General features: G+C 43.1%; 2 protein-coding genes across 2 annotated transcripts in view; one reads left to right on the forward strand and one right to left on the reverse strand.

Moving 5' to 3' along the window:
* Positions 1 to 18,899, forward strand: part of LOC125900850 (histone-lysine N-methyltransferase 2D-like) — a 422,240-nt gene that overhangs the window by 360,456 nt on the left and 42,885 nt on the right. The window lies entirely within an intron of this gene.
* wdr32 (WD repeat domain 32) lies at positions 771 to 18,479 on the reverse strand. Its single transcript, XM_049596129.1, has 7 exons — positions 17,791 to 18,479; positions 12,678 to 12,791; positions 12,214 to 12,411; positions 11,461 to 11,663; positions 9,619 to 9,699; positions 9,367 to 9,512; positions 771 to 7,704 (listed from the first exon to the last, which is right to left on the reverse strand). Exons 1-7 carry the CDS (start codon positions 18,246 to 18,248, stop codon positions 7,333 to 7,335), a joined length of 1,572 nt encoding a protein of 523 aa, XP_049452086.1. The 5' UTR covers positions 18,249 to 18,479; the 3' UTR covers positions 771 to 7,332.

An 18,899-nucleotide genomic window follows, 5' to 3' on the forward strand; every position in this document is an offset into this window, starting at 1 on the left:
TAAACTCACAAAAACCGTCTTGGTTCATCTTTCCACTGTTCCAACAATCACCAGCTCTGGTTTGGTTGAAATTTACCCATAATTCACCAGTTAGCTGTGACAACATGCTGCCTCTATACACACTAACATGACTGTTTATTTAAATGGAGTCTGGTGGGTTTGGTAATGCTGATTTCTGGCCTGTTTCTGGTTAAACACAGAGGTCTGTCTCGGTACGGATCCTTTCCAAAATAGTGTCAGACACTTAGAAAAACAATCTGAGCCTGTCAGTGACAAAAACAAATGCTGTGTCTCATACCTCTGTAGGAGACATGGTGGAGCCCTTTGTCTCATAATTCACCCATGCTCACAGCTCATGAGCATTTAAGCTGTGATATGTGGTTGCAATAAACCAGTTTTTGGCTAGAAAGAGTCCCAAGTCAAAAAAGGTGGTGAGTCCCAACCTCCATCAGTATGTGACCCCCAAAACACAACTTTGCTGACTTGCAACCCTGAATCACAGGCTTTTTAAGTCTACAAGTTGTGACCAGTTCAACCAATATGTGATTGTTTTATTTGAATGTTCTACAGGGCCGAGGAGGCGACATTTACCCAGAAATTAAATTAAAGACAGCAGCACAAATCAGAAGGTTAGAATTAGGAGGGGTCAGGAGCCCTGGTTTTGGGAGCACTGATTGGGTTTGACTGCCATCTGGTGGTCGATTCTCTGCACTTCATGTGTGGAGTTTTATCACTGAGGGACATAAATACTGGACTCAGACAGTCAGCAGTGCAAAAGAAGCTAACCTTTTTATTTCAGTGATAGTAAGTACCATTTTAGTATCATTGTTGAGATTACTTGCTGTGTATAGCCATTTAGGAAACAACAGTGTGAGCAATTCAACAAGTTTTCGTCTCGTCCACCCCCCCTCGTCCAGCTGTGATCAGTCCAGGTGACAGTGCACAGGAAACACCAGAACTACTGAGAACATTCAGATCCTTAATCCACAACAGAATACAGATTAAAACCCAGAACAAGAGTGAAAAACAAACAGAACAGAGTCATAAAAATGAACCCGGTTTTATAGTTGCTATACCTGAAGTGAAAATGGCAGATAAGACACTTCTCTCCGAAGAGCTCGTGAATAGAAGTAAAATAAAAGCAGCATTGAATATACAGCACGGCCGGTCCTTTCACCTTCAGCTTAGTCATATAAATGCTATAAATGTGGATTTAAATCATTCCAGAGAGTTCTTGATGTCTGCAAGTTGGGATCTGAGTTTTTCCAGAGGAGGGAAAACATCCCTGAATTGACTGAACTGAAAGTGAAATGGATTCGTCCATTTGTGATACTGAAATATATTTTGAGCAGTTTAACTGAGGTACAAAGTGTTAAAAGCATCCTTCCTCTTTACGAACAGGACCATGTGTGAGCTGGGAATTACTAAATCAGTTACATCTGTTTTTTTTTTTTTAGATGTATTTTCACCTCAAATCTGAATTAATCTCTTCCAATTCATTTTTGTTTTCAAACATTTTGGGACAAACACTTCTTACCTTTCTGGCAGTGGGTTAGATGAGAAGATTGATACCACCAGATAATATGAAGCTACAACTAGCAGCCACTGAGCTTAGCTGGCTAAGCCCGAAGCTACAACTAGCAGCCACTGAGCTTAGCTGGCTAAGCCTGAAGCTGCAGCTAGCAGCTGCGTAGATTAGCTGGTTAAGCACAAAGCTACAGCTAGCTGTCAGTAAGCTCAGCTGGCATACCATGAAGCTACAGCTAGTAGGTGGTTAGCTTAGCTGGCATAGCACAAGGCTACAGCTAGCTGCCTGTAACCCTAGCCTGCTAAGCACAAAGCTACATCTAGCAGCTGGTGAGCTTAGATAGCAAATCATGAAGCACCAGCTACTCCCCTGTTAGCTTAGCTGTCTAAGCACAAAGCTACAGCTAGCAGGCAGTTATCTTCACTGACATAGCACAAAGTTAGAGCTAGCAGCTGGTTAGCTTACATTAGCTGGCTCATTAGCTTAAGCTAGCCTGGCTCTAGAGCGGCAACAAAACCCTCCTACCAACAGATGTAAAGCTCACATAACACACTTGTTTATTTTATCGATACAAAAACCAAAGCGTTAAACCAAAAATATGTCATTTTACGGGGGCTATGTCCTGCAATGTTTCTTTGTTTGGTTGCCAGGCAACCAGCAGAGATTCTAAAGAGTTACTGACCCCAGCCAAGAAATAGTCTGGTCCAAAAACGTGCGAGATTTGGTTTTACACTCCAGTTTTTAAACGAATTAAACAGGCATACCATATGGTATTATAATTATATTAAGAGATGCTGTTAGGAGGATGCAGGATAGCTGTTTCCATTCTTTGTGCTAAGCTAAATCAAGCTAACAAGCTGCTAGCTGTAGCTTTATATTCAAAAGACAAGTCTGAGACAAGTATCAATTTGCTCATCTCACTTTCTGCAAGAAGGAGAGCTTATTTCCAAAAAATCAATTAATCCTTTTACAATGTTATGGTCCAGTGTGTCTGATTCAGGGGGATTTAATGGAATCTAGTGGAGAGGATTACAGATTACAACCAGCAGAAACTAACCCCCTAACCCCATTGCAACATGGTGATCTCTGCAGATGAGGCCCAGCTCCCTGTATATACATCTTATTCTAAGGAAACGAAAATGATTCTTATTTTCAGACGATCAAACACTAAAGAAAACATACTTATTACATTATATTCCATTATATGACATTATATCCCCCTAAATCCTACACACTGGACCTTTAAACTTTTGCCACATATAAAAATTTTAATAAGTCCCTAATAGCAGATGTTCACATTAAGTTCTCAGCTCACAGTTACACTACAGAGGAGCAGCATTGCCTCGTCCATGCAAATCACATTTTGGCATCTGACAGCTCCACACAGAGCATCTCCCTGGCATAAATAAGAAAGGAGAATCTTCATAAAGGCCGGTATGCATAGTAGTATACGCTAATGTCTATTTTTTGTTTACGTAATATCTATTCTGCAGTCAGTCAGTATGCACTGTTACCAGTTTACATTAAAGGTGTAACATCCACGCGTGTGCTTGGCTCTTACAGCAGCTATACTACACTGGTCGGAAAACACAAAAGCATCGCCGATACTAGAACAGTCAAAAGCAACCCATTCAGTCCTTAGAGAGGAAAAACAACCTGATAGGTCACCTTCATGACAACACTGTAAAAGGGAGAAACTGGATGTGATGCGAGAGAGAAAAATCAAACACTGATGTGGATCAACACTCTTTTCAGAAACCAACAAAATGAGGTACAAGGTAGAAAAACAAGTCAAATGTTTCTTGGCAGCAATTTAATCCTAAAAAGGTTAAGCGGACGATGCTGAGGCAACTTCTTCTGACAAAAACTGCTGGCCAAAAAAGTCAACAAGAAACCGGAGGAAAGGATGAAGCTGGCAATATTCTGTATTTTTCTTAGTATCAAAAATAAAAAAAAAATCTAAACCAACCATGTCTGTGCTCACATGCTCATTAAGGATTCTGTATGTACCAGACATTATCTTTTGTTAAATTGCTAATGGGTGAATATGTTGCTATGTAACTTTAACTGAAATTTTGCCCAACTTTTTTGATTTCCTTTGAAGCCTGTGGACTGATTTCTAGGTGAAGGATTTAGGGCCGAATTTTCCAGTAAAATCCAGAGGATGTGATGTTTGAGTGCCTCTAGGGTTGCAATGGTATGAGATTTTAAAGGTACGATAACAGTCTCCGAAAATATGTCCATTTCACAGTATCATGGTATTACAGAATTATTAGAATTATTATCAGTCAAAATGACCCTTAAAGGAATTTAAACAGAAGGGTTATTTTGACATTATATTACTATAATTGAAACATTTTTAATGGAAGTTCCAGTAAAAAGTCTCCCTTTTGAAAAATACTAAAAAAAAAAGGCTGAGATTCTCCGTCAAGCATCTTTTTTTTTTTTTCAGTAAAGTAGATGAGCAAATGTACACCGTAAATTTTAATATCATGGTACACCTTGAAACTAGTATATCGTTGCAACCCTACTTGCTTCTCTTCAGCTCTGCTACAGTCCCAAACGTGTGCAACAATAGCTAACGTTAGCTAAGACATGGAGTCCGCCAACATCAACAAATAACTGACAAACACCACAACACAGTCCACACACGCCGTGTTTCCATTATAGCAGTGGCAGCCTGACGGAGACGAACCTTCACTAAGCGCCATGTAGTTACTTGAGTTTAGCCTGGGGAGGTAGTGTCCTGGCGGTGGTGATTGAGGCGGAGGGTCCACAGGCTGTGCTGGCTAATATTTGTCTCATTTGTGGTCTGATTACCAGTAAATCCATCAAATTCAGTGTCTCATATCATAATTTTACTGCCCCTGGTGTTGAAAGAAATTCTAACATCAGAGGAAGCACTGACATGTTAATTATATTGTGATATTGTGGTTTTAGCTGCCTAGTGTTAGCTAACGTTAGCTTGCTTGAATTGCTAGCTAGCTAAGGTAGAAAAATACTGTCCTGGGTTATTTATGTCATTTAATTCATCCACACCCCAGGGTTGATCTTGCTGGTAAATTAGCTATTTTACCATTTGCAAATGACATTTTCAGCTAACATTACAAAACAACCAACACCAGATCAATACAGCATAGCTTAGTTACAGCTAGCTGGCTAACGTTAGCTTGCTTGCTCACCAACATTTACCGCTAGTGGTTATGCTGGTTAGCAAACTTGCCAAATTATTCCCTCAGCTAATGTGATACATGGCGCTAACTCATGTATTATGACAAATGGCGTTGATTTAGTCAACAATAAATTATGTACAAATCGCTGGAGTGATGCATTACCGGCGAACAAGCTAACAGTAACCCGAACTAAGTTTAGCCAGCTAGCTGAAAGTTAGCTACTCTACATGGTTGCTTGTAACTTCAGCTGATAAAGTAATTTATGAACAGTACTATACGTAATATGACGGAGCCAATGGTCCAAATGAAACACAGATAGTAACGTTATTCTAAATATGACTGTTATTCATTTTCCAGCATTCTGTCAACATGATGACGTTCAGTCTGGTGTTTGTCACTGTTTTGGTCGATGCCAAGGTGATTTCTGAAATTTTCTGAAAGTTACATACAGATTAAACAAGGGCATTGTAGTTTCTTCATACCAGTCCTCTATACACTATCGTGCTGCCATAAATACTTACGAGAAGATTAATTGTGTATTCCGCCGCGGCTGAAAGTAGTCCCAAAAAACTTTACTATTTAGTCCTGTTTGAGTAATGTTTCCTTCAAACTACAGTGACGACCTGTTTCAGGAAATTACTGGGCCTTATTAAAAAAACTCAAGCAATGTTTTTTAAAAATTTACATGACTTCAGGGACGGACTACCAGGCTTCTACGAAAAATAAATAACTAGAGAATACAGAATAAAGCCAGCCTTATCTTTCAGGGAAGAAATATGTAACTGTTAAAAGTACTTCCTTTGCAAAGCATGAAAAACTTGCAGTAGCAGTTTGCACAGAAAGTGGGTTTGGAAAACAGACAGCATGAAGTTACCATTCACAGGCTTCAGATAAAAACAGACAAATTGTGAAGAGAAATGAGAAGTTATTTGAACAGAACTCGTCCCGAAGCCACCTCAACCATGGCAAAAAGTGAATCAAATGAATTAAACACCGTGAACAAGTAGTGCCAACATTAATACACCAATAAAACCACTAAAAAAACAGTAAAGAGCATGAAGGCGGAAACAGGGTGAAGGTGGAAAAGAACAGATGGGTAAAGGCGTTGCCGATGAGGTCCTTGAAGTCGGGGGTCAAAGTTCAGATTGTATGAGCAGAGAAGCAGCACCTGTGAAGAAGGCATGAGCAGAGCGGAGCAGCTGAGAGCGACGCGATCCGCAGCGGAGGACGCCGAGTCAAGACGATCGACGACAACAGACGACAGACACAAGTGCCCGTTTCTTGTTTGTCTCGTTAGAATCATTAATGCATTAATATCTGTCTGTTTGCATCCTTAGTGTTTTCGTCCCGAGACAGCGACGTCCGGATGTGCTGAGTCGCAAAAGTTTTCTACTGCGTTAGAGACCAAAATTAATCTTTAGTATGAAAAACAGAGTTTGTTTTTGACCGATGCCACGTTGCACCTCTTGAAGGTTTGGACTTCCGACCCTCTCCTCAGTCTGGGTGAGAGTCTACTTTGCAAACCTCAAGTGCCCTTTGTCTTTTTTTTCGTGAAGTTCAGGGTCAGAGAGGCTCAAAGTTTAAATCCACTGCTTAAATTTTTTTCTTTTCTTCAGGTGGCCATCAGCTGACAGTTCCCACCAAAACAAACTCAGTCTGGTTCACAGCTGCAGACCTGGGATCAGAAGTGCTTAAATATCTTTACGGTTTATCCATTTTAGGTACCAGATGGGTGGAGTTTTCCATACAGATTGTCTGGTAGAGGGTCGAGAGGAATCCCAATATTCAATTTATATCACATCTCAAACTATTTTAGATACCTACAGGCAGTTATGCCCATCCATCTGGACCACTGAGCACTTTAAAACAAATGCTAGTTATTCAAGGTTCCTGAAGATTCAGATTTATTTTCAAATTTTAATTTACGTTGATGGCTTTCATATAATTTCTACTAAGGGACACCAAGTAGGCCATATTAGAGGCCATACACATGGCAGGTGTGCTCAAAAGCCAGAGTGATGCCTTCATGGAGCCCAAGCTTTCCCAAACACCTATTTTTCAAGGCGCAATAGCCACACTCTGAGATAAAAAGAGTTTAACTTTTGAAAGGCAGCAGCACGCACCGCATGTCATGTGACAAGGACGGACCAACCTGTTATGTAAATATCAGTCTGTGATAAATATGGAGGAGAAGTTGATGGTTTTAGTGCAGAGAGAACATTTTAGGTGTAATAGAGACAAGAGACAATGGCTGGAGGAAGATCAGCTCTGCACTCAGGACTTTTGGTAAATAGGCTGTGATACGGTGCTTGTTATGGTCGCTTAGCAACCTCAGACACAACCTACCTCTGCGCTCTGTACAGAGTTGGCTCAACAGTAGCACCCAGCGCCTGACCTCTCTCTTTCCAGGCGATCAAAGTCACACCATGTCTACAGGCCCTTAAAACATAGGCGTAGTTTTTGCACAACAGAAATCTGCATAAATAACTTAGATGCTCAGAATTTAAAATCATAGTAAACATGTAGTTGTACAGTTTTCTTCTTCGACCCATTTCTAGATCTGTGCAGGAACCCTGATGAGCACTTCTTTACCCAGATCTGCAGCACACTGTTGTTTCACAGCACCAGTTGCTAAAACTTGGGCTGGTAAAGGGCGACACGTCCACTGAGGCAGCCCGAGGCCAGCTGGCAGTGCGTTGGGGAGAACTTGGTGGTGAGCACCACGTCGCTGTGTGAGTAGATGGAGCGGATCTCCCTGAGGCAGCTGGTCTGGACGGGCAGGCAGTCGGCCAACTCGCCGCAGCTCTCATCGAAGGCCAGCAGGCGGACACCGTAGCCATACGGGGAGCAGATGAGTCGTCCGTCCGGGCTGAAGCAAAGCTCTTTGATGTAGCCCCTGCCCACGTTGGCCTCCTCGATGTAGTGGGTGAGGCGGAGGGAGCAGCGGGGGGACACCAGCGGGCGGGTGGGCGCTCCTTCCTGGAACTCGTACACACACGTCCACTGCAGAGAAGATGGAGACACAGGGTTAGATGAAGTCACTTACTGGAGGCTGAAACTATCAATCATGTTGGTGTCGTCACTAAAGAGACACCTGACGTTGGTCCGTGACCCACAGTGACATCAACCAAACATTAGTGGCTTTCTGCTTGTGATGAGACAACTCACAAACTGCACTGGAGGCAAACTCTAAATAAATGGTATTGTTTTTAAAAACGTCTGGTCTCATATTTTGTTCACAGTGGCGGTGTTGTTGATGGTTTTTGGACCCACAGGGACGATCTGAGTGGGTCCCCAGTAAAAATTCTGTTTTTGACGAACTAGTGTCAAAGTTTGATGTTTTCTGGTTCTAATTACAGTTGTTCACGTATGTTGAAAATGTATCTGAAAGTTAAATAAAATCCCAAATCTGAAAACTTTATTTACAAAACCACAGACTGTATATGTATCTTTGTGTACAGTCTATTAAGGGTGGGGGAAAATAATTGATACAGCCAAGTATCAATATACATTATTAACTTTTGCAAATACACATTTTAATACAACTTTTGGTCCTAGAACGATTAAATCAGTTGCTTTTTCAGTCCACTAGATGGTGCTGGTGTTTTTTCCCCTGGTGAGGTCAGCGGAGGTCTCAGTCTGCAGCATTTGGCAGGAAGTTCATCAAAACAAAGATGGAGGCACCGGGAAAACGTCTGGACTTATTTTGGATCTTTTAACACAGAAGGAAAGGAGGACTTGGATATGACACTTGTGATTTACAAGCAGTGTCATATGAGAGTAAAATACTGTGGGAATACTACAAACATGAGAGATGATACATCCAGAGATAGCATTAGCCGCTGACGGCCAAGCTAACGCTTAACCCGTTCAGCCTAAAAGTCAACCAACACTGGACACACTTAGCTCGACACAACTACCATCCAACTGTGTGAGAGCCAAGAAAATAACACAGTCCCTCACCTACTTCCTGTGCAAAGATCTGCGTCCATACAGCGCTGTTGAAACCAAGGCTTTTGTTACATGCTAATAACACGTGAACCCAGGTGTGTAACTCCTCAGAGACCTCCTCCTCAGAATAGTTGAGAAACTAGTCATTAGATTAATCGACAAATCAAAAAAGAATTGCTACATCATACTAAAAAAAATAACTTACGTGCAGCCCTAATAAAAACCTGTTTTTATACCAACCAAAATTGTAATAATCTTTACTTTTCTTTTATTAAACTCTTCCGGATTTAAAAGATAATAATTTTACTGTGTATTTTATCAAGGCAAAGTTTTTAAATGGCTGCTTGTGTTTAGACGATTGTGAACTTTTATTTCTTTTCTTAAAAAAACAATGAGAGCTTTGTAATAAGACATGATTATAGAAGGTATTTTGGAAAGTATAATTGTGGTATCTGTACCAGAGCACGAGTACTGCAAGTATAAAAATACACTGTGCAGTCAGAGTGCAGTTATAGTCTAAGTGATGACGATGATGCAGATCTTACAGCGCTCCAGCAAAGGTGATAAATTACCTCACTGATCAAGAAGCCTTAAAGATATTTGACTTGGCTTCAGATCTTTAAAACATGAGGATGGAGACATGCAGTGAGTCACAATAAACTAAATTTAAGATCATATCCATAAACAAGCTCAGAGATGAGAGGTGTCTCTCACCTCCTGGTCGTCCATGTTGCTGGAGCATCTGATGAGCGTGGCCCAGCCTTTCGGATGGAGCTGCAGAGAGGTGATGCAGTTCCCTCGGTCTCTCTCTCCGGGGATCTCTGGAGTCAAAACCTCTAGACTGTTTCTGGGAGAAAGACCTGCGAGAGCAGAGGTGAGAGATTACATTACAGTCTTCATCTTAATTACTCTGGCAGAACCTCAAATGACATCTGTTATCGCTTTCATACACTGATCGCCTCTGACCTTCACGAGGAGGGTGGATCTTGCTGGAGTCGTTTCCCTGGCGAGGAGTTCCAGCTGACCTGGACGCTGACGTGCCTCCATCTGCAGAATCACAACAGGTTCAAAAGTCACTCTCTGTAGTCTGTAATATAACAGTAATGTCCTTGTCACTATTAGTCAGCAAGATATACTCATCATAAATAACCAGGGCCATAATTCATTTGTGCAGGGGCTACAGATTCTACGTATTACATTTTCAGTTTTGCATGGAGGTCAAGTACGGTGCCTGCGGAGTGGCAGACCAGGGTGGTGGTTCCTACTTCAAAAAGTGGACTGGAGAATGTGCTCCAGTTATCGGGGTATCACACTGCTCAGCCTCCGTAGGAAAGTCAAATTCAAACCTCAGACTCAGGAGGAGCAATGTGGATTCCATCTTGGTCATAGAACAGCGAAACACCTCTTTACTCTCACAGGGCTGCGGGAGGGGTCATGGCAGTTTGCCCATCCAGTCTGCATCTGTTTTGTGGACTTGGAGAGGCTAACGACTACGTCCCTTGGCGAGTCCTGTGAAGGCACTGCGGGAACATGGGATACCAAGGTCGTTGCTACAAGCCATCCTGTCCTTTTATGAGCAAACTGAGAGTTGTGTCCGCATACTTGGTGTAAAGTCAAATACGTTGTCAGTGGGTGTTGGCGTGCTCCAGGACTGTCCCTTGTCTCTGATCCTGTTTGTGATTTTCATGGACAGGATCTCGAGGTGCAGCCGGGGGAGGAAGGGGTCTGGTTTGGGGACCTCAGAATTGCATCTCTGCTCTTTGCAGATGATGTGGTTCTGTTGGCTTCATCACACCGTGACCTCCAGCATGATCTGGGACGGTTTGCAGCTGAGTGTGAAGCAGTCGACAGGCCATGGTTCTCTATTGGAAACCGGTGGACTGCCACTCCTGGGTTGGGAGTGAGTTACTGCCTCAAGTGAAGGAGTTCTAGTGTTTCAGTGTCTTGTTCATGTGTGAGGGTAGTATGGAGCGTGGATGAAAATGGATTGATGGCTTGGTGCTGCATCTGCAGTGATACGGGTGCTGTGCCGGAAGGAGAAACTTTTGATCTATTGGTCCATCTATGTCCCAACCCTCACCTATGGTCATGAGTTTTGGGTAATAGCTGAAAGAATGAGATTGTAGATACAAGCGACCGAAATGAGTTTCCCCGTGGGGTGTCTGGGCTTAGCCTTAGAGAAAGGAGGAGGAGTCAGACATCTGGAGGGAGCTCGGAGTAGAGCCGCTGCTCCTTCACAAAGAAAGGGGTCAGTTGAGGTGGTTCAACATCTGATCAGGATCCTCGTGGGTGCCTCCCATTAGAGAGGCATGTCCCACTGGTAGGAGGCCCTGGGGTGGATCCATAACACGCTGGAGGGATTATATATCTCGTCTGGCCTGGGAACACCTCGGGGTCCCCCAAAAGGAGCTGGAAAGCGTCACTTGGCAGAGGGACATCTTTAGTGCTTTGCTCAGCCTGCAGCCCCCACAACCCGGCCCGGCTCAACATCAGAAGAGATGAAGAAGTAATCTGTACTACAACAGTTTTTACCTGATGAAGAACAAAAGCTCAATTACAGGAGCATCAAAATTGTTGCTTAATATGATGGATTATTGCAACTGCTTTGGCAATAAATCGGTATAAGCTTCCCAGTAAGGAATTGCCTCAGTGGAAATAATTAAAATAAAAAAACCCAGATAATATGGAGAAGGAAAAACCATGAAAAAATTGTGAGAACAAAAAAATGGATAAAAACTGGGTGGAATTATTGTATGAAAAATGGACAGATATTTTTTTTAGTGTTTAATACTGAGGCTGTAATCTAACCTGAGCTGAGGGGCGTCCGTCGTGCTCGCAGCATGCGGTAGCTGCCCACCTCGAGGGACTGGGTGAGGTCCAAGTCGTGGAGGATGAGCAGATACCCTGAGGAAGTGGAGATGAGCATTTTGGAACAGTCGGGCGTCAGACGCATCCTCATCAGGTAACGAGTGTGGAAGAACTTTTTGTGCGGGCAGCCGTCCTCTGTAAACCTGCACGGTAAGGACAGTTAACAACACTTAAAGCAGCAGATTAGATAATGTGAAAATACCTGGGGGCCAGCTGCTTCTCACTTAATACAGGTTATTAAAAAATAACATACACATGACACAAATGCAACAGTTTCATCTTTAAGTAGTAAAGTATTTAACTTTGCATTGCTCCTGAAGGCAGCAGCCCCCACCTCTGACTTCATGCTTTGCTGTGCCCACGTCTGCTACCTTACAGGAAATATCTGGTGTACGGTAACTGTTTGTTTGCTTGTTTACTGTCTGTTTATGCCATCATGAGGTGCTTCATCATGCTCAAGTCACCAATATCATCTGAGTAATATATTATATTTTGAGAGACAAGCCACCCTGGACAGGTCACCAGACTATCACAGGACTGACACACAGAGACAGACAACCATTCACACTCACATTCACACCTACGGACAATTTGGAGTCACCAATTAACCTGCATGTCTTTGGACTGTGGGAGGAAACAAAGCGTTGTACATGGGCGTCTCTCTCTCTCTCTCTCACGCACACACGCACACACCTGTTAGTGTCCCACGTGATGACGTTTCCGTCGAAGCCAGATGTGACAAGGAGCCGAGTGTTGGTGTCGTACTCGATGTTCTTCACCCAGCTGGCGTGGCCGTGCAATGAGCACACCTTTGAATTCAGCTTACGGAGATCCCATAATGCAATGGTGGTGTCGTCAGAGCAGGTGGCAAACAAACGATTGTCCAAAAACCTGCAGGAGACAGACAGTCAGGGGAAAAACTTAATCCAGCATTCTCTGCAGACATGAATCAAGACAGCAGCTACTTTTTACTGGTCTCTTCATAATATCCTGATCAGGAGCTTCATCTGACGATGATGTAAGCATCATGTTGCTGCTCTGAAGCTTTTTATGTGTCACTGCTTTGAGCTCTCTTGTTTCCTGTCTTCAGTTTGAGATGCGGGATGCTGTGTGCTTCAAAAAACAACTCTGGATGATTTAAATTAGGAAAACGGCACCTTATGTTGTTGACGCAGTCCTCGTGGGCCTCCGTCAGGGTTTTGATATGTCTGGATGAGATGGGATCAAACAGCAGGACCTCAGTCTGCTCGCAGGCCACAGTCAGCACAGACCTGAGCAGAACAGACAAATCAGACTCGTGAGGAAGGAAGAGTTGATCTCTTTGGCTAGTTTATAAAAGAATATCTGCTTTTCAACACACAAACAGCTCCAACAGTGACCACAAGAATTAAATATCTAAAAATGTTGTAGAAATATAAACAGGAAAATATCACAGCATCTACACAAGGGTATCACTTTGTGATGAAAACAGGTGGAGACAAAACGGCCCAGATGGAAAAAAAATGTTTAAGTGATGTCATGTGGTGATCGGTATGAGGTCAGGGTAGGTTGAAAAAAAAAAATGGTGCATCAAAAGAACATAGCCTCGGCTACTACCAAGGATGCAAGTTTAGTTTCAACACTGGAGGGGCCTCATATTAAGCAGGGGGTCTGCGGGTCGTCCCCTGTGTCACCGGCCAAGGGGGACTGGTAGAATTTTACCTACTAAAATAATATTTTGCCTTTTGTGTCACATAAACATTTGTTTCAGTACGGGTCATTGTGATAATAAGGTATTATGTTGAATACAAACTTAAGGTCAAGGCAAGAGCTAAATTTGAAGCTAAATGCTGCCGACTGCTGTCGTCCACTTTCCAGGTGCAGCGCAGGTCATCTATAACGAGCCTAATAACAGGAGAGAAGCAGCAGAGCATCGTGCAGGTAGATGACGCCAAAACACAGTTTAGACTAGTTGCATAAAGTAAAAAATTAAAGGTGCATTGCAGACTAAAAAGTGAATACATTTTAGGAAAATGGAAAAACAGCATGTGCTCCTCGTAGCTGCTGATGACATGCGCCAGCCAGTGCTTTGCCTTTGGCTGCCAAGTTCAACTGCCCAAAAGATAATTTTTTGACTTTGTTGCCTTTATTAGATGGAAACTCAAGTGCAGAATGGCAACTGCTCCACCAGGTGAGCCAGTGGGCACCCCTAATAACAAACATTTACCTGCCAGTGTGGCGGATAGCCCTGAGATTTACTTGCCTGACAGAAAATCTACCTGAATTTGGGACGTGATGGGTTTTAATTTCAGACCCAGGTCGTCCCCTCAGAAAAGTCTGAGCACCAAACAAAATGAAAACATAATGGAATATAATGCAGTGAGGCTCTCAGGCAGTCTGTATCGCTTTCAAATATGTATTCTTCTGTAGATCAACTTTTCTTATTAAATGTTTTTCCTTGCTGAGTCAACACACATGTAGGCATCATTTACGCTTCAGTCCTCTTTTGTTTGGGAACGTACCCTTGTTAAAATGTGCATGTGGCTCCTATTCATGTCAATGACACATTCATTAATTTTGATAAATCGATAACATGACAGGCCCCATGATGTAGAGCCTGAGATGTTTTCTACAACAACACTTCATTGTGCAGGGTGAGTGTGCGTCAAGTGCTGCTGTAACAATGAGCCCACAAACAAAGTCGACCCAGACTGGACACAGCTTGACCTGGTTTCACTGCAGGATTAACATCCTACATCTGCTGTCTGCTCACTCAGAGGCTTAAAGCCTGCGTGGAGTCAGTGCATGTGCTAACTGTCAGTTTACACATGCACAGGTTTTGTTTCCGGAAATTCAAGAACTTCAAGCTGTCATGACAGTTTCTAATTAAATCCTTACAACTTTAACACCAATAACTGGCTTCACTGCATGAAGTGATCCCTGGATGTAAGGGACTGTTCTTTACTTATGCAAGGAGGGGTGGTGCAAAAAGGGGGAGGCATGTGAAATAATTTTCTAAGCACTGGGGAGGGACTTTTTTTATTTTGGCTTAGGGGAGGAGCACACAAATTTTAATGGATATATTCTGTATGTATTTTACCGCCAAATTTTAAGACATTTTTCTTTTAAAATCACCAAAATGACTCCAAAAGTTTGGACACACCTTCTCATTCAATGCGTTTTCTTTATTTTCATGACTATTTACATTGTAGATTCTCACTGAAGGCATCAAAACTATGAATGAACACATGTGGAGTTATGTACTTAACAAAAAAAGGTGAAATAACTGAAAACATGTTTTATATTCTAGTTTCTTCAAAATAGCCACCCTTTGCTCTGATTACTGCTTTGCACACTCTTGGCATTCTCTCCATGAGCTTCAAGAGGTAGTCACCTGAAATGGTTTCCACTTCACAGGTGTGCCTTATCAGGGTTAATTAGTGGAATTTCTTGCTTTATCAATGGGGTTGGGACCATCAGTTGTGCTGTGCAGAAGTCAGGTTAATACACAGCCGACAGCCCTATTGGACAACTGTTAAAATTCATATTATGGCAAGAACCAATCAGCTAACTAAAGAAAAACGAGTGGCCATCATTACTTTAAGAAATGAAGGTCAGTCAGTCCGGGAAATTGCAAAAACTTTAAATGTGTCCCCAAGTGGAGTCGCAAAAACCATCAAGCGCTACAACGAAACTGGCACACATGAGGACCGACCCAGGAAAGGAAGACCAAGAGTCACCTCTGCTTCTGAGGATAAGTTCATCCGAGTCACCAGCCTCAGAAATGGCAAGTTAACAGCAGCTCAGATCAGAGAGCAGATGAATGCCACACAGAGTTCTAGCAGACCCATCTCTAGAACAACTGTTAGAGGAGACTGCGCGAATCAGGCCTTCATGGTCAAATAGCTGCTAGGAAACCACTGCTAAGGAGAGGCAACAAGCAGAAGAGATTTGTTTGGGCCAAGAAACACAAGGAATGGACATTAGACCAGTGGAAATCTGTGCTTTGGTCTGATGAGTCCAAATTTGAGATCTTTGGTTCCAACCGCCGTGTCTTTGTGAGACGCAGAAAAGGTGAACGGATGGATTCCACATGCCTGGTTCCCACTGTGAAGCATGGAGGAGGAGGTGTGTTGGTGTGGGGGTGTTTTGCTGGTGACACTGTTGGGGATTTATTCAAAATTGAAGGCACACTGAACCAGCATGGCTACCACAGCATCCTGCAGCGACATGCCATCCCATCCGGTTTGCGTTTAGTTGGACGATCATTTATTTTTCAACAGGACAATGACCCCAAACACACCTCCAGGCTGTGTAAGGGCTATTTGACCAAGAAGGAGAGTGATGGAGTGCTGCGGCAGATGACCTGGCCTCCACAGTCACCGGACCTGAACCCAATCGAGATGGTTTGGGGTGAGCTGGACCGCAGAGTGAAGGCAAAGGGGCCAACAAGTGCTAAACACCTCTGGGAACTCCTTCAAGACTGTTGGAAAACCATTTCAGGTGACTACCTCTTGAAGCTCATGGAGAGAATGCCAAGAGTGTGCAAAGCAGTAATCAGAGCAAAGGGTGGCTATTTTGAAGAAACTAGAATATAAAACATGTTTTCAGTTATTTCACCTTTTTTTGTTAAGTACATAACTCCACATGTGTTCATTCATAGTTTTGATGCCTTCAGTGAGAATCTACAATGTAAATAGTCATGAAAATAAAGAAAACGCATTGAATGAGAAAGTGTGTCCAAACTTCTGGCCTGTACTGTATAACAGCCAGAAAATGTAAAAACAGAAATTAGAAACTGGACACATCACGTCAGCAAATAGAGAAAACAGTGACGTCCAGGAGCTTCTTACCCTCCGAGCAGAGGACGAGATCAGCCTCAAATTAACAGTGATGGTAAATGATTGTTATTGACACGTGATGTCATTGTTATTGTTTATAAAGAGCTGCTGACGCGTATTTTATATGTCACACTCGAGGCCGACGCTGTTGTGTTACAGGTCACGTCCGCCATCATGTTGTCTAAAGTTACACACTGAAACAACATGATGCCACCGTCGCTTGGTTCTGTGTACAAATGCAAAACAGTGATAAAGAAGGGACTTCATAGTGGCTCTATTTCTAAAGAAAACATGCCGCAATGCTTTCTTTAAAAATCCCTAAAATTACACCATTTTCACAGTTTGAAACTGTAAATTAGAAATTAATGTTGGATTTTCAAATTTCCGACGGTCCTTGGACACATCATGTGTGAGGAACACTTCCATCAATTAAAAAAAATAAACTGTTTGCACCAATGGGCTGTTATTTATCAGAGGACGGGGTGGCTTGGGTGTGACTTCAATTTTTGCTCCAAATATTTTCCCCTTGACCCTCCCTGAGTGACTGGAGGAAAATCTATGAACCTCCCTCCACCATAAATGAGTTATTAGATTTTAAAACCTACCCTTTGGTGTTTGAAAGGTAAAAGTTGAGGATGAAATCCTGGAGCTGAAAAAAAGCCTCAGTTCTTCCACTCTTGTCGTGCAAACCTTTATTTTAGGCCAAATTTTAAGTAAAATTTTAAATATCTTAAGCTCACATTTGTTTGTTTTTTTCCTGACAGAAGCATTCGCTCCGCATGTTGTGTCTCAGGACCGTCGCAAATTTGAAAATCCAACAATAATTTCTGTTTCTACAGTTTCCAGCTGATAATTGGTATCATATTGCCGCTTTTTAAAAAACACGTATTTTTTCAAAAATAAATACAAAATACAACCATTTACCGTTGTATGCCCCTCCCTTAATACAAAATAGAACACACAAGTCCCTTCCCAGGGCTTAAAATATTATATGACATGCCGCTCCTGTTTTGCACCACCCCCTTCTCTCTTATAAATAACAAACAGTCCCTAACTAAGTGAAAAACTGAGGCTTTTTCAACTCCAGGATTTCACCTACAACTTTTACCTTTCAAACATCAGAGGGGGAGTTTTAAAAATCTAAAATCTCGAGGGGTCATGGATTTTCCTCCAGTCACTCAGGGAGGGTCAAGGAAAAATATCTGTAGCCTCGGGGAGGGTAGAACAAATAAAGTCTCACTTCTGCCACCCTCCTCCTCTGATAGTAAAGAACAGTCCCTTAGGACTCCAGACAGATGAATGGGGATGGATCTGATGATGCAATTCAAGCACTTTCCAGGCAGTTCACCCTTCAGAGCACTGTTTCACATTTTAAATACCCTCCAGGACAGTGTGAACCCTGTGAACATGACCTCTGGGTGAAAGGCCTGACACAGAGGAGCTGTCTTACCCGTCCGGGGAGTACTCCAGGTTGAACACCGCTCCGTGGGTCTGAGTGCTCAGGTTGACAGACTCTGCAGCCGGGTTCATGGAGCAGTACAGACTGGTCATTGTCCTGAAGTTCTCCCGGGCTGGGTCCACAAACACTCCCCGTCTTATAGTCCTGCTCTGCAGCCATGAAAACAGACTGTTCCCCCTGCGGCTGTCGGCGCTGGAGCCCTCGCCGCTCCCTGCCTGCGGCGCGGCGGCCGGTTCGCAGCAGGGCTCTCGCTCCTCCGACCTCGCGCTGCGCTCCGGCCTGCTCCCGCCGCTCCCCGGCGGTGACGGAGAAACCCTCGGAGCGATGTCATCCTCCACGTCCGAGTCGTCGATGTCGGGGTCCTCCTCTTTGTCGGAGGCGCTGCCGCTGTTGGGCCTGTCCTGCGACTCGTCTGCGTCCTCGCTGTCGCTCTGGTGCTCCGAGCTCATTGTCGCTCCTCCAGCGGCCACACAGCCGTCTGTGTGTCGGGCCGCGGCGTCTCGGCTCTGCGGCGAAAGGCTGCCTGACTCCGGTCACCTACCGAGCATGAACCGTGCCTCCCTTCAGCCGTTTATGACGCCATGGCGGTGGGTTTTAACTGCACAGGTGACGTTACACAAATTATATTTTGTCAGACTTAGCAGCTCTTCGTCCGCGCGCGTCAACACAAATACGGTTAGCTTAAATGCTACCGGAAAAGAACCGATGTAGCCTTCAAAATAAACGTATTAATTATTTTTGTTTTTACATGTGAGTCTTAAATAAAAACTAAGCACAATACATTTTTGCTTATTCATTTTCAATTACATTATTATTTATTTGTTGCCGCTTTTAGAATTAAATTACGTATCAGAAAATCAATTTTCATCAATACATATTTTAAGCTGAAGCGTCCCGACGGAAGTTTCCTGTCTTTATTCTCAGTTTCTTGACGGTTTCCTTCTCACCAAAACAAATGCAAAATAAAAAGAAATGACGTATTTCCGCTTCCTTGTCTACTCTGGCGCATTAGTAGGTTGGTTGCTGCCATCTGCTGGAAAAACACGATGATATTTAATGTAGTACCTGATGACGTCTTCTGTTTTTATTGTAAATGCACA

This window comes from Epinephelus fuscoguttatus, linkage group LG14 (genome assembly GCF_011397635.1).
Source record: "Epinephelus fuscoguttatus linkage group LG14, E.fuscoguttatus.final_Chr_v1".
NCBI classification, from domain to species: Eukaryota; Metazoa; Chordata; class Actinopteri; order Perciformes; family Serranidae; genus Epinephelus; species Epinephelus fuscoguttatus.